Raw genomic sequence first — 16,635 nt, forward strand, 5'->3', positions numbered from 1 at the left:
TGTATAGTACGTTGCATAAATTGATAGGTCTAAATTGTGTTAGTAGAGATGGGTTCGTTACCTTTGAGATCAAGATCAACGTTGTATCGTTGATGCATTCTAGGCTTTCTTCTCCTCTCACAATACTCAGCATTGCCTTTCTCACATCGGCCCCACATATGTCCCAATGCCTTTGGTAAAAATGCGTTGAGAAGCCGTCTGGACCCGGGGATTTGGTCGAGAACATTTGTAAAAGAGCGGTCTTGACTTGTTCACATGTGTATGGAGCACACAACAGCTTGTTCATCTCAGGCGTAACCTTGCTGAGTACGTTGGTAAGCACCTCGTTCATATTGCTTACCTCCTCCGTAGTATAGAGGTTTTTATAAAATTCATAGAGGTTTTTATAAAATTCATGCACCATATAAGCTCGGCTGGCAAGCCTCCCTAGTATCCAGTGCGGGGTCGATTCCCACCACTACAATTTTGTTCGAAACATGCGAATTGGGCCGACACATTTGCACTTGCCTTTAGCGAAAGCTCGAGCCAAGGCCCAAGCGGGCTAGCCAAGCGAGAATATATATCGGGAGAATTGCACGCACTCAACGCCAGAGGATCGGTAGTCGGGACCGACGAAGAAAACAGTCCCACGACGGGCGAAAAAATGCCTGGGTCCCACCATGAAGAAAATGTGAAGAAACAATCCTTCTTTTTAAAATTATTAGGTATAGAAGAAGATTAGCAAAATACAATGTTCGATACTATATTTAGAATCGAAGGCTAATGTAATAGTACTTCAAAACAAGACAAAACATTTCATTCCCCGAGAAAAAAAAATCATAACCAGAAAATATAGCGTGAATCTTAAATCACCGGCGAACCGTGGATCCATGCAAGGAATATACTTCCTCCGTTTCCAAATATAAATCTTTCTAGAGATTCCACTAAGAAGTACATACGGAGCAAAATGTATGAATCTGCGCTCTAAAGTATGTCTGTAACTCTGTATACATTCGTATATGTAGTCCGTATTGAAATCTTAAAAAAGACTTGGGCCTCCTTAGAGGGAGTAGAATGTCGTCATTCCTGAGGGGTGCTAGTTTGTTTTGGTTTGCTGCGGGTCTTGGCCGGGTCCAGCGGCTCTGTTTGATAAATACAGGTGCCTCGCTACAAGCCTACAAGCAGCACAGGGTCAAGCTCATTGCCCCGGCTAGTACACGCACGCAGACACCACGAGCGCCAAAGGCAACTGAATAGCTACCACTCTCGCTCCGCGCGCGACGTACGGGCGGCCATGTCCACCACCGAGGCGCTCCTCGCCGCCTCCGGCAGCGGCGGCGGCAGCAACCGCGTGAGCATCGACGACGCGCTGGCGCTGCACGCGGGGGAGTTCGGGCGGTGGCAGCTGCGGCACTTCGTGCTGGTGACGGCGGCCTGGAACCCTGGATGCTGGAGGCGATGCACACCATGGTCATGATCTTCGCGGACCGCGAGCCGGCCATGTGGTGCCCTGCGGGGGACGGCCTGTGCGGCGACCGCTGCGCCGGCGCCGCGGCCGGGTGGGAGTGGGAGCAGGGGAGCGGCTCGTCGACGGTGGCCAAGTGGGGCCTCGTCTGCGGCGAGCGCTACAAGGTCGGCCTCGTCCAGGCCATCTACTTCGCCGGCTGCATGATGGGTACGTCCGCCACTGCTATATCATTCCGGCATAGCTTGACTGTCTCTAGTGGTGGCGCATTCCGGCATAAGAAAACGAACCGATGCGATTTGCTAATTCTATTTTCGCTGGCCCCTGTCCTACACAAGACTTTTCCGCTTCAGACAAAGAACCACTACTCATCTAAACGATCATATATTTCTTTACAGATTCTAGAGCATGTACAATTATATCTTATGCCATACTTCCTTCATTTTTAAACATAAGGTGTATTTTTTTAGTTACAGAATTTTTTTATGTTTGATCAAGTTTATACATTTATGTCAACATATATAATATTAAACAAATAAAATATGAAGTGATGGTACTGTTTGGTGTTGTAGCTATTGAAATTTTGCTATACAAATTGGTCAAACGTTGAGAAGTTTGCCTTTCTATAGAAATTAATGCACCTTATAGAGTTTGTTGCTTTTCCAAGTTAGGAGACGGGTACCTATGAAAGTGAAAGGAATGATTATTGCAAACAAAAAAATTGAAAGGCATGAGCTCTTATATAAAAAAGCATTTTCTTTGGTTATCTTGAACAGAGGGAGTACAAGTCATTTAGAGAAGACTAAAATACATACTACACTACACAATAAAGTATCTTCCAGTTTGTGGGATGAATAATTTTAAACTAAAAATATATGTGTAACAGTGGTATAACTGTCTTGTCTATGATCTCCTAGCTACAAGAAGGCAATCTTTTTTCTCTTCTCTCTCACTCTTCCAATTTAACAATTATTTTAGCTGACAGTGTTCAGATAGCATCATTGTGTATGTCTTAAGCCTCCTTCCAACCGCTTTTGGCTCACATCAGAGATGATGTTAGCCAGAGAGCGGTGTCATATACTCTAAAAGATCGAAATTTGCCATCAAGTGGCTTATAGGATTTTTTCTACGCTAGTAATGCAACACTCTCAACTATCTTTCAGCCGTTGTTTGGTTTAATTAACAGGAGAAACGTGTCTTCGTCAATCATGTCTTGATCGTAATTGGCAGCTCGAATCACTGGATCGCCTGGACGGATGCACTACTAATTCAACAGGGTATTCGTAGTTGTATTTTACTTCGGCCCTTGTTTGACTCTCACTGCACTCTTCTCTACTAAACTGCAGCTAGAGAAGTATACATGTGCAGCGGAAACTATCTTACGCGTACAAATTACTAATTACTACGTTGGAGTAGTCTTTTACTGTCATCCAGTAGGGTTGGGGCATCTCCAACGGGCTACCCACAAATTTTCACCCGCATTCGTCCGCGGATAGGGGGTCAGTCCGCTTACATTTCAACTATCATCTGAACTAATCGGACAAAAATCATGCAAATGCGGTCAGATTTCATTCAGGTTCGGATATAATTTACATAAACGGACGACATTCATGCAAACACGGCGAGCTTTCATTACATTTCAAACATTTAGAACAAAAAAACCTACAGTGGCCGCCGGCGTCCAAGCCCTTGTTGTTCCTTTCTTGGGACCGCCTCCTCCATCCGCCGTCTCCATGAGTGTCGGCGATAAAACCCGTGAAGTAAAGGTGCGGTCTCCGACGAGGGAAGAGTAGAACACAGGAGACAGACCGACCCACATGGGACACAAGGCCCTGCCGCCTCACGTGCCCTACTCATTCTTGGAGGAGTCCGCGGCCTGTTCGTCGCCGGTGGATTTGAGGTCCACAATGAAAATGATGGCGCCCACACTATCATCATCCCACCAGGCCGCTGGATAGTTCATCGGCGGCATGTAGGAGGCACAGCTGGCATTGTTCCCCTCCGCGATTGCCTGGAGCTGTGCCTTCGCGGCGGCGGCTTCCTGGCGAGCGGCGCCTTGAGCGCGGATGACCTCGTAGATCGCACGATGCTCCGCGACGAAGTTGGGGTTCGTCGCGGTCATGGCTGCCACGGCATCCTCACTCATGCGGTCGTCGTCGATCTGGCCCTCTGCCAACTGGTGCTGCTTCAGGAGGTACATGTTGTACCGATGTTCCTCCTATGCCTGTTGGAACGCCGACCTAGGCGCCGAAGCAGGATGCACCTCCGTCATGGCGGAGTTGTAGTGCGACTGCGCCTGCTCCATGGTGAAGCCGGCGTGCAAAGGCGAGGGTGACGGTTTGGTGTCGTCTGAGCCTGTCTTCATCGTGGGGTCATCCTCGTCATCGGAGACCTTGGGCGAGCTGGCCGGCAAGCCGGCCCCGATCTGCCTGGCATGACAGCTCTGCCTGGCGGCCGCAAGGGCGGCCACCTGTGCTTCATCTCCATGGAAAGGGTCTCTCACAGAGCTTTGCCGTTTGCAGTCATGGCGGATACGTGCAAAGGAGAAGGATGGAGAGTGCCTTGTATTGTGGCGTGGAGTTAGTCGGTCGTGGCCGCCTTTTAATAATGGATTCCGGTGAGGCCACGCATTCAGGTGCGTCAATGCGCGGCACCGGAGTGGGTTTCTCGGGCGGCGAGCCTGCTTAATGGCGGCATACGGACAAACGAAGCATTGAATAGGCGTGGTAGATATATATCCCATCCCTCCCAGTAACTCGTCTCCAGTATTGAACGCTCGCAAATTGCGAAGGCAGTGAGAGGTCACGTCCGCTCTGGGCCGGCTTCAATGTGGAGCGGCCACTCTACAGCGGCATGAATGCGGGTAGTTGGTGCCAGCGGAAACGCACGGGCGAAGGAGGAGGGGTTTGGGTGGGCCAGGGTGGTTAGAAGCGGGCTTGGGTGCTATCCGGACGCCCATAAAGCACCCCTCATGTTTGTCTCCGGTTTGTGAGACAAAGTGCGTCCGGACTGTCCTGCGGACCAATACAAGACTGTGTTGGATTGCACAACATGTCCGGACGATTGCGGGCGGTTTGAGAATCGGTGTTGGAGATGCCCTTACTTGCTAATTGGGGTTACAACGAAAATTATTATCTAATCATAATTTGCTCAGTGGCGTATAATAAGCACATGATTGAAAGTTTTCGAACAGGGTCTAGGATCCGACATATCTCATCTCTCCTACCTTAAAACAGACATAAAGTCCTATTGTCGACTGCTCATCTTTCTTTACTTTTTTTCTAGAAAAGGAGGATGACCCTCGACATCTGCATCTGAAAGATGCATGCGGCCATTTTATTGATTATTTTCGAGGACCTTACAAAGTAGAACAACAGTATGCCTAAATCCACCATCTTGGCAATCTGCCGCTACTCCTATCTATATGATGAAGGGCTGCAAGCTGGGCCACATACCCGGACCTGTCACCTAAGCCTAACATATAAAGCCGGAGGCCCCGATTGAGCCATCTGCCAGATCCGGGGCACAAATCGGTCCGACGCACTCACATGTGTCGTCGCCGCCATCTTCCACTCATCCATCTTCATAGCAGATTGAGGTGTCAATCTTGGCAGGTCCTCCGCCATCGATGCCACCACGATACCAAACGACGACCTCCACCTACGCGAGCCTTGGCAGGTCCTCTGCCATCGACGCCACCACGACGCCAAACGTCGACCTCCACAAACGCGAGTCCATCTCCAAGAAACGGACGTAGATCCATGCTAGGATAGGACCGCACCACCGCCGTCGCCCACCACCCACAAGCGCCACCCAACCCCAATGAGCGCCGCCGCCGCCCAACAAAGTTAGGGCTTTCACCCGGGAGACCTAGGGGAAGGGGAAGTGAGGAGATCAGTCCATACTGACGCCTCCAAGGAGGTGAACAACGCCCTCAGGTGTCGCCGTCGGCGCGGCCGGTCATGACCGGACAGGGATTTTGCCCGAACTATATCTCTGCCACCAGCAGCGCCTCCTGTACAGAACCGGCGACCAAGGGAGGCACGACGCGACCAGGCTAGCCCGCACGCCGAATAGGGGAGGAGGGGAGGTGCCAGATCACGCGCACCGGCCGCCGCAGAAGCCGCCGCCAGCCGTCAACGACCATCGGGATCCCGCCGCCTGCGCCACGAGGATGCCAGATCCACCACCCGCACGGCTGCTTGCCGGAGCCTGTCGTGCCTCCCGAAAGGAGCCGCCGCTCCATATCGGGGACTCCCCATGCAGGCAGGGCAGCCGAGGCCCCGCCGCCACCATCCTTGGCACCCTGGGCTTGCCCGGCGGCTGCCTCAGGCGGCGGCGAGGAGATGGGGCAAGGTGTGGGAGGGGGCCGCGGAGGCGCGGCTAGGGTTCCCCCCGCCGCCACCGGGGGAGGCGACGCGGGGGTCGTGGGAGGGGTTAGGTACCTATGTCTCCTTTTGTTATCCTCATCTTTTTTGATTATTTTTCTTTTGCATCTAATTTTGTTACTGGTTTGGCTTCAAAACAACTTCAATTGTCCTATCTTTCATTGAGTTACCAAACAAAACCATGGTTTCTTTTGTAAGCTAATAAATGATTATGCTTACAAAAGAAAATTCAGTTTTTCACGCAATCACATTAACATTCAAATTATAGGTAAATCACGGGCTAACCTACAAAAATATGTATACCTCCCTTGCAATGCGCGGATAATTATAAGTGATGATATCTGCAGGGTTTCCACCATGCGGCTCTAACTTTTGTTCACTTGGATTTGGGCTAATTAGGGAATCTCTTCACTAAGTGATACATTAGATTAGAACCCAAAACACAACTTATTAGCTTATTTGTTTGCTTTTACATTGTTGGTTCATGTGACTGATCATATCGTTGGTTGGTTGGTTGCAGGATCCGGTGTCTTTGGACACCTGTCAGATTCTTTTTTAGGTCGGAAAGGTTCCCTCCAGTTAGTGTGCTTCCTTAGTGGAGGCTTCGGCCTTCTCACCTCGCTCTCCCCCAACTATTGGGTCTATGCGGCCTTCCGCCTACTCACGGGCTTTAGTGCCGGAAGCATTTGCTTTTGCTCCTTCGTCCTTGCCACGGAACCTATTGGGCCATCCTATCGAGGCGTCGTTGGCACATCCACTTGCTATTTCTTCTCCGGCGGTATTGCGGCCCTTGCTGGCATCACAACATTGTTCCAGTCCTCTTGGCGCATCCTTTACATTGTCACCTCTCTGCCATCCCTCGCATTCATGCTCATCGCCATGCCATTCGTCTCTGAGTCCCCGCGTTGGTACCTCGTGCGTTGCCGGACGGATGATGCGATGCGTGTCCTACGAGACATAGCATCCACCAATGGCAAGAGCATCCCACATTGCGTGGGGCTCATGCTCGACGATGAGGACAACATCGCCAAGAAGGTTGTGGAGACGTCGTCGGTCTTAGATGTGTTTCGGTCGCAGGCAATGCGGGCTAGGCTCGTTCTCTTAGTTATCATCACCTTTCTTTGCTCAGTGGTGTACTTTGGGTTGACCCTCAATGTGGTCAACCTAAAATCAACCTTTACATCAGTGTGGTTGTTAACTCTCTTGCTGAGATGCCTGCATACCTAGTCACTGCGGTGCTCCTTCAACACTTTGGCCGAAAGCCACTCACAATTGGCTCGATGCTTCTCAGCGGCGTCTTCTGCACAACTGCTAGTCTTATTCCCGACTTCGGTGCCATGAGGTAATGAAACCCTTCATGTTTTATGTATTTGAGACACAAGTTGAGTTACAAGGGTTTGCTTTAACCACATGCAATTGCATGCCATTGTAGGGTAGCGAGGATGGCATGTGGGGTGATCGGGATCTTTGGAATGGCGGGAACATACAACCTATTGCTCGTATATGCGTCAGAGTTGTTCCCAACGGTGGTGCGTACCGTCGCACTGGGGTGCAAGGCATAGGGGTCAGAAATGGGGGCCATACTAGCGCCCATAGTGGTGTTGCTTGGCGAGCGGGTGCCATTCGTGGTGTTCGGCGTGTTGGCCATCATCGGTGGGCTACTGGTGCTCTGCCTCCCGGAGACTATGAATAAGCCTTTGTATGACACCATGGCTGGTATGGAGAAAGGGGAGAGATCAACAAAAGGGGGAGATGAAGTTGCAACTAGTAACTCCCTAATCTAATCACTTAGGCTAAAAGCATTGGCGCACTGAAATATCATTGTTGCCCATAAAACAATGTTGCACAAAAGAGCGAATCAGACAAATTGGATTGTCTACTTGCTTTATCTTGGGAAATGTCTATACATTGTTTCGTTTCTTGATAAATCATATATTTTGTAAGTCTAAATTATTTCAGAATCGATGACCCACACATATCCATGCATTGATTTTTTTTCAGTGTAAAATACGTGTTGCAAATATAAGATGAATTGTGGTATATTATGTTGCAACTAAGTGTCGATCCTGCAGCCCAAAACCCATGGGGGTCACAAAATAATTGTCGCACGAGGTCAAATGATGACATCTTTGGCCCATGGTAAGGGTGATGTCACACTAACTAGGACGATTTATATTCATATATGTTTGCGTATGTGTTTTTTAAAGTGTTCGTGCATTCGACACACAAGGAATCAGACCCCTGGTTTGATGCTTTGGTGTCTCATCGATGCGAACTATTCTTTTAGTTGGAAGCGACGTTCTAGTCAATAGTGAGACGTCAATGGTGATTTCATCAATCTTGTAGCTCTGCAGTTTCGACTCGGCTTCAGTACATGATGTGTGAGCATGTGCATGTGTGCATCTACATTGTAATTGGTATTCCTAAAAAAGTTACTTATTTGTTTATTATCACTTGGAATGTGTTGCTTCATAGAGCATTATATATTATACAACTACATGGGTTTTTCTTTCAAATAGTACACATAATATTTTGAATTTCGTTGTCAAGTCTAGGAGGGTTCACGGGGGCATGTCCTCATGGAAGGATTTTTTAAGACTAAATTATTTGGATGGGTTATTTTGGCAAGATTTACAGAAGAGGAAAAGTTGGACGTCTCATTTGCAAATATACATGCTCTTATTTAAAGGATCATTATATTAGTAGGATACTTTGCAGCTCACCACTCAAAACAATGCAATCATGTAGGTTATGCTCGAAGGTGGCACAGGAGATCGAAGGCTTAGTGAGGGTTATGGGTAAGGGAGAGAGGAGCCTAAAATGAAATTACCCCCCCCCCCCTCCCCTCATTTTTTTCTACTTACCAAATTATATCACATAATTGGTTTGACCTATTGCCTACTGCAATAATGTGATTAATTAAGCTTCAAAAGAAAAGGTTAGCTCTAGTATAAAAAATGAGTTATGGCCTTGACCATCGGATTTGCATAATGTACTCCTACGAGTGGTGCGGCCCTATTGAAGACCTTGTCTTGGTGTCCCGACTGCTACATGGCTTGTTACATGTTTGTCGGTAATTGTTTGATTGTAAGTGTTTCATCTCGCTTTAGACCATGGCTAATAGTATAGCCAACTAATTGCTATATGGAGCTGTCATATCATCTAGAGACATGCATCATTCATAGTTACTCACATACTCTCTCCATTCCAATGAATAAGGTGTGCACACATCTCAAAGTCAACTTTGATCATAAATTGGACCAGCCAAATGTGGGTTATATGTAATACAAAATATACGTTGAATTCGTATTGAAATGAAGCTTTTGATGGTACAATTTTTAAGTCACAAAAATCCATATTATTGATGTAATTAACGGTAAAAGTTGGATTTTTAAAAGTATGTGTGTGCCTTATTCATTGGAATGGAGGGAGTAGTACGGTTGGCTCTTCTATTACTAATTTTTAGAACCTTCTCTCTATCTCTTTCCTCATATGTATTACATTTGCATAGGAGCACGCGTTAAGGTTGGCTCTTACATAAGAGCCGACTCCCGTCATTTGTCATGTCTATCTCCTCCACATAAGTAAAAGTGTTATGTAAGAGGATTATAGGCTCTTTATTATACTTGCTCTATTGATTGTTAGATTCTCGGTGGTAGCTAACATGTGGCATATTCTTGCCTCGATGTCTTTGACGACATTATAATAAAATATTGGTTGTGTACATCTTGCGGATACAAAAGGCCGGGAGGCTAATCCTTCCATAATATACTTCTATATAACACACGTCTTCTAATAAATTTAAATATTTAAGGGTATGGCACATGTGTCAGGTGGCTCTAAGGGCCATTTGGTTTGTCCCAATGCTTGCTTTGCCAATCATGGCCTCGCTAAATATTTGGTGGAAGATATTTTCTAACATGGCGTTAGAGGGCAATGGTCCAAACAGCCCGGAGAATCCACAAGAATTTACTAGGCTCCAAAATAGAAGCAATTTTACAAGGTCTTGGGCATCATAATTTAAGTCCCGATCTCATTTAAAATTGGACTTAATCAAAGTTCTAAGTCCACTTGTATCTACATGATGGTGCCATTATATCTATAAAAAAAGTGAGGACTTCTTTGATTAAGGAATTTCTTCCTTACACTACTACAGAGTAGAATAGCACTGATTGGCCAAATCTTATCATCACTGACGCGTTTTTGGCCCATCTGTGGCTAGGGGCTAATGATGACTTCCCCAAGGTAGGTGGGCGACATGGCCGATCAGTGATGATTTCTAAACACATATTGCTGGCAGGTTAGTGATAACATCTCCAATAATTTACATTCTAGGCTTTTCTTTTCGTTCTGGTACCAGCCAAGGAATTGAAATTGACAAAAGGGCATAGACACAAAATATACAGGCACACATCATATATTTGGACAAGCACTTTACTATTCATAACTCAGATTCATATACTTGGAGTTCACACCCAACATGCACATTAATTGAACACACTTCGTAGCTAACGTATTGAACATACTTGTAAAACCTACACATATAAGCTTGTTGTATTTGCGCTCATACTATGTTGTCATCCCAAGTAATTCACCCATTTAGGACAGTATAACCGCATCTAAAGCGAGCTCTCTCAGCCCTTCAACGTCTCTGGCCGTCGGATTTGCATTAGATTAGTTCCTGGCCGTCAGATCTTCCTCTAAGTGGCAGTTTATCGCGATCTGAGCTGGCTGTCCTAATAGGCCGCTATTCTGGAAACTTTTTTGGAGGCCTGTGGTTAATTGGGCTTTTACAGGAAGCCCATTTAGGTAGAAAACAATCCGACGCTGCGCTTTATCTCCGTAAGAAAAACTGTTTGCTCAAACAGGTGGAAATGGATTGGTGGGGGCTCGATCTCATACAGGGATGCCGGCGACGCGGCGACGCAGGCGGTCCCCGATGGGATCCAGTGTTTGCTGGTCTTCCCAGTGGATCGAGCCGAGGCGCTCAAGGCGATCCAGCGGCGCGCGGCCTTCTCAGTGGATCCAGCCGAAGCGCGCCAGGTAATCATCCTAGGGTTTGGAGTTGGTGACCGAGGAGGAGGCGGCACCGGCGATGGTGCGCAAGCCGTGCACGAGGCTACGGTGACTCCACAAAGTCTGCTCCGCTCTCCCCGACCCTCGACTGCGTGCTCTCCGATCTGCACTCCCTCCTTCTCTCCACGCTCGTTGCATCGCTGCCCTCCCCATCACCATGGCGACGATGTGAGTTTCAGTGTGCCCAGCTCATCCCGTGTTCGATTGGGCTGGGGTGCTCATGGCGGCGCTGGAAGGAATCTCCTAGCCAAATTTTAGCACGGAGGCGCCTTCCAGAGCACCTTTCCGCTGGTAGTGATGTCCGGCGGCGTGAGGACAAGGTGAGGCTTCAACGAATCATCCATGGATTCGACGATTTCAAGGTTCGATATCCCCTTTATTCCCCCTGCTATTCCTATAAAACAACTCAACAGTGTTAAGGCGTTAGGTACCACAGATCTTCCATTGATCAGGGTGAATTGTTGATTATTCTTATTATAGGTTTCAATGGATTAAATCTGAGAACATAATTCTCGAAATGGAGGAGGTTCAATTGGTGTTCCTGGAGATGACAAGAAAGATCATTCAAGGGAAGAGGATTTGTTGCGAGAGAGTCGGATGCCGGCGCGGACGATCCCCTCAATGGACTCATTGCAGCATCACGAAGACACAGGCAACGGTGCTACTGCTGATGGTAGAGAGGAGATCAACGGCAAGGGAGGCAAGGGAAAAACTGAGGGTGTGAACCTGAGTTTATTCTACATGTCTTTTTTTGCTGATCAACTCCATCTCAATCCCCATCCATCTTCCTCTAATTTTTCTTATGTTTCTGTACAGGTCAAAGAGGGGTTTACAACTAGGTATAAAGCTTCACGAGGACTCATCTTCTTGGAATGGAAGATGATCAGTTACTGGTAAGTATTAAAATTTCTATATTTTGGTGATGGTACCGGCTGGGTATTCTTTCAGATTTACTTCTATCATGCGTATTAGAACACATTCAGCCTACGTAGATGATGCACGGATACTGCAGTAAAAGTAAATACATTACCTGTAGACTGCACTATTGATTTAGTAGTTCTACTTTTGGTCCAACTATCGATCAATTGTTGAGGCTATAATGAACCAAAAATTGCTTACTGGGGCAGTACTATAGTCTCTTGATTATGCTCTTAAGTAAATCATGTCTTCCTCTAATTAGAAATTTAGAAAACAATAGGTTAATCAGAAGATTTCTTACAAAAAGAGTGCTCTTCAGAAGCTACTACATGTATATGCTCACATCACATGCATGTTTTCTTAATTTTCAGGTGCTTGTGAATATTTGCGGAAGTACAGTAGCCTGTAGCTTTGTAGGCGTTGAACTAAATACCAATCCAAGTAGGTGCGAAAGGAAGATAATATAGGTTTTGATCCGCCAAAAGGTCTATTTATTCCCATTTCAGTTAATATTTACCTCGAAAACATTGCATGAACTCCTGCGCATATTGGATACTTTATTTATGCACCTTCTTGCATTTTAATTACATGTAAGGTGTGCACTCTATTTAGTAAGTTATTTGTATTTTGGCTACAAATGATTTTATTGGATATACTATAGACATTTTCTGCAGGGACTGTTGCAACTTGCTAGACATAGGAAAAGATGGGAGTCAATCCAAGATGACATCAGCAACCAAAGGTGAACATTTATATAAACATTTGATTTCCGATACAAGAATAGTCATGTGTTTTTTCTTTGAAGGTGTGTGATTTTATTCTAGTGTGGAAATTATTATGATGATCATTCATCAGAGATGGGTACGTGCATTATTTTCTTCTTACAAAGAAATTCAAGTTTGAATCTTAGATTTAACAATTACTCCCTCTGTTCCTTTATATAAGGTGTATTTGTTTTTTTTAAGTCAAACGAGTGCAAGTTTGGCCATGTTTTTAGAAAAATATATCAACATTCACAATACGAATTTATATATCATTTGATCTCAACATAAAGAGTAATTTCATATTATATCTATTAGGAATTGCAGATGTTGTTATTTTGTTCTATAATCTTTGTCAAATATTCAAATGGTTAACTTGCACGGAAATCAATACACCTTATATTCTGGAACGGAGGGAGTATTTGACATGTCATGAAGTGTGTATTGCATCACTCACAAAAACCATAGCTTCCATCCAGCGGCTTTGGCCGAGTTAATTTGTGCATTGATGTTTCACCATTTCCTGAAGTTATATAACTATTGTGGTTTCCTTCAAGTTAATGCGATTACTCCATTAAGTGAAGGTTAGTCGTTTCTCCTTGATCAAGGCTATTAATTTATAGATGGGTTTTCGAATATACTCATAGTAGTCCAGTGATGAGTATAAGTTGAAGCAAGAGTCTATTAAATAAAAAAACATTTTCATTTGAAAGTAGCCATAAGATAGAAATGGATATACATATGTTGTATAATGAAACTAAGATGTATATAGCATGTCCAGCTTCGAGAGACTATTTTCCTCTTTTTGGTTATACTTACTACTGTCCATTTCAAGACACAAGAAAACTATTGCGAAACAACTTTTTTAGACTGTTTTTATCATTTTCAATAGCTCGTGGTTTAATTATGTTTAACTTTTTGTCACCTTAATGTTATGAAAATTCATATCAACCTTTTGCCAAAACAGATGGGCGCGGCAACGCGCGCCTTCGGTGATCTAGTCTCTCCTATAGTGCAGGCGCGTGGTGGAGTAAATGAGACATGGTCTTTTTGTGCAGTTCCACTAAAATATAATCTGTCCAAAACAAATTAATAAGTTATAAATTATAATAATAGGACATGAGTACGACGACGCCCACATATATAGGATCATAATTACCTCTGGATAATAAGTTGATAGGACGAAGCAAAAGAGACATAAGTCATGAAGGCAAACCAATAGACCTGAAGGCAAACATAATTGTCTGGAGTAGCAAGTGATTTCTCCTAATTCTTCCTCTTCTCTTTAGAGTTTTTTGTGCAATGCAACTAAATTATTTTTTGTATGTTTTGATGACATTGTACAAAAAAAATTGACTTGTCTTTACTACATCAATTGGGATATGTAATCTAAAGCCTTAGATGTGCCAAGGCTGGTAATATGAGTTAAAGAAAAAAATTTTATTCTTGAACACCATTAGAATAATTTTACTGAAATCTAAAGCATTAACAGAATTCTACAAGCATTATCAATATAAAAAATTGTGAAGGTACCAAGTGTCATTATCAGATTACTATCAAGTGCAACACCATAAGCATAATTTGACTAAAATCTAAAACATATAACAGAATTCCATAACCATTAGCTATAAAATGTGAAGGCGGTAGTTTTCATCATCGTAGTGGTGGCTAGTGGAACACCATTATTATGGTTTGTCTTAACATTAAACCCTTAATAGATATCCAAAGGCAGCAGTAAACTCTAGAAAAGTTTTAATCCAAAACCCTAAAATATACATCAACGTGAAGGCCACTCATACAGAAATGAAGCTCGTCAACTTGGCCGCCGCCACGACCATAGAACAAGGCACAACATGCCAGGTCTACGATCATGCACGCCGGCGCGGGAGACCTGGCGTTCCACAAGAAGAAAAAATTATTAGACGGAGGCGTCATCGTGTGACCGTCGACATGAAGCACGGTGAGAGAGGCCGCTCGTAATGACGTGCGAGCGGAAGCGCTAGGAGGCCACAACAGCATCGGGACGGCGAGGGTGTGTCATTTGGCCGTGGGGAGGTTCGGGACAATGAAAAGGATAGGGAATCGTTGGTGCAGGGGTATTTGGAATGGAGAAAGGCTACAAATGGAATTATAAACAAGCTTCATAAACAACAACACTGACTGGCAGCAAAACTGAAAAGTCGGAATTAAAGGCTCAACCCAAACGGGTCAAATATAACAGCCCGTTAGTGAAAATTGTCGGTCCATTTTGGCTGTCCCTACACATGATCACTACCCGTTATTTCCAAACCCGTCTGTGATAAGCATCAAGCCAAGCCCCAAATGCAATATCTTTGACACATCTCGGCTCGCCGGTCAGTGCAAATGCTCATCACTGACGTGTGCTCACTGGCCAGACAATAATGAGGGGCAGTGCTAGTTGGATATTTAGTAATGCTAGAAATATATCTACATATCAAGGCACTTTGGATCATGGGATTGGTGTATAAAATCCCCATACATGACCTACATCATTTCATAGGAATCTAAACATGAGCTTCAGCTTCCTTTTTCTTTGAGAAGTCTAATTCACTTACAATCCATCTCCTCAATCATGTGTTTATTTTTTATGCACCGTCCAAAGAGACTTCTTGCAAACAGACGTGTGTGGCCAATCGGCTGGCATGGACCCGCATGAGCTTCATGCATCTATTGCGGTGAGGGTGTCGTTCGTGGTCGTTTGCGGTGAATCACAGTCGTTAGTACGTGGTGGAGTGACGACAACGATGCTTGCACACAAGCTTGGTGATGGTCTTCCTCTCAACAGTGTGTGTGGTTGTGTGTTGGTCCATAACATTGGCTTTGTGGGCGAGTCGTAATAGTTTTCGACTGATTTTCCTAACAAATTGGTAATTCTCTTGTGCTTTCTGTGTGCTTAAGCTCCTACGGTCCAAACAGGTCAGACCATAGCACAGATAGAGATTTGGGTACAAACGCAAGCGCTCATATACACGCGCATACACTCACCCCTATGAACGCACACACGCACACCCTAACTCTATGAGCACCTCCGAAAGACTGAGCCAACATATCATCTTGAAATTTACGAAATCAGAATAGGCACCTCGTCGTCAACGGGAACGTCTTCTCCCACTGAATGCGCATCGCCGAAATCATGAAATAAATCCAGAAATAAATGCGAGCATTAGGACTTGAACCCTGGTGGACTGGGGATACCACAGTCCCTCTGACCATCAAAACACAGGTTGGTTCGCTATTTTTTTTAGACAACCTCGCGAAGCTTTATTAAATCGTCACAATGTTTACAGGGACGGAAGGTAAATTCCCGGGATGCCCCAACCACACATGTCGGCCACTACCAAGAGATAAAGCATGCTTCGCTAAGTTGTGAGCTTTATAATTTGAGCTCCTAGGTTCATGACTAAAAGTGCAAAAATCAAATAACGACGAGCGTTCTATTATCTCATGTACAATGGCACTGTAGCTTGACGAGTTATCCATCTTCAGATCTTGTACCACCACCTTACAGTCTGAAGCCACTTGAATCCGTCGCTCATACAAGTCATCCGCTAAAGCCAGGGCTTCTCTGATGGCAAGTGCTTCCAAAGTCGTCGGATCAACAATGTGGTTGAAATAGAGTGTTGAGGCCCCCAAGAACATGCCACTATCATCTCTGCAAATTGCACCTACAGCCCCGAATCCATTGCTAGACACAGCAGCATCCACGTTCATCTTTGCATTGCCAACCGTAGGAGCCAACCAAGTCTGAGATCGCGTCCCAGCCGGCATACTGACCCCCGGTGATCTCCTGTTGACAATTTGCAGTTCGGCCAAGTATTTTGTTATGAATGTGTGAATTGAATGAGGTGCTTGGAAGATGTTTCCATGAATAGCCTTCCTCCGTACCCCCCAGAGCGCCCATAAAGTGACCACCAGTTGATCAAACTATTCCGTTGGCAACAGTTCATGCATGGAGAACAGCCACTCCGTCGGATTATCCTCCCCCAGATCAATCATGTGAGCCACGAGTTCTTCCGGTGCCAGTGCC

General features: G+C 45.3%; 1 protein-coding gene and 1 pseudogene across 1 annotated transcript; both read left to right on the forward strand.

Moving 5' to 3' along the window:
- Positions 1-1,144: 1,144 nt before the first annotated feature.
- On the forward strand, positions 1,145-7,853 carry LOC123046903 (organic cation/carnitine transporter 4-like; annotated as a pseudogene).
- A 1,305-nt stretch (positions 7,854-9,158) lies between these two features.
- On the forward strand, positions 9,159-13,469 carry LOC123042247 (uncharacterized). The gene is made up of 4 exons (XM_044464738.1): positions 9,159-11,270; positions 11,389-11,626; positions 11,725-11,801; positions 12,198-13,469. Exons 1-4 carry the CDS (start codon positions 11,251-11,253, stop codon positions 12,205-12,207), a joined length of 345 nt encoding a protein of 114 aa, XP_044320673.1. The 5' UTR covers positions 9,159-11,250; the 3' UTR covers positions 12,208-13,469.
- Positions 13,470-16,635: the final 3,166 nt, after the last annotated feature.

This window comes from Triticum aestivum, chromosome 2B (genome assembly GCF_018294505.1).
Source record: "Triticum aestivum cultivar Chinese Spring chromosome 2B, IWGSC CS RefSeq v2.1, whole genome shotgun sequence".
Classification (NCBI taxonomy): Eukaryota; Viridiplantae; Streptophyta; class Magnoliopsida; order Poales; family Poaceae; genus Triticum; species Triticum aestivum.

Excerpts from the sequence above, each read along its gene's own strand:
- LOC123042247 (XM_044464738.1), top strand. The coding sequence starts at position 11,251 with ATGGATTCGACGATTTCAAG. Across the intron at positions 11,271-11,388 it reads ATGGATTCGACGATTTCAAG|GTTTCAATGGATTAAATCTG; the intron begins GTTCGATATCCC and ends TTCTTATTATAG. Across the intron at positions 11,627-11,724 it reads AGGCAAGGGAAAAACTGAGG|GTCAAAGAGGGGTTTACAAC; the intron begins GTGTGAACCTGA and ends GTTTCTGTACAG.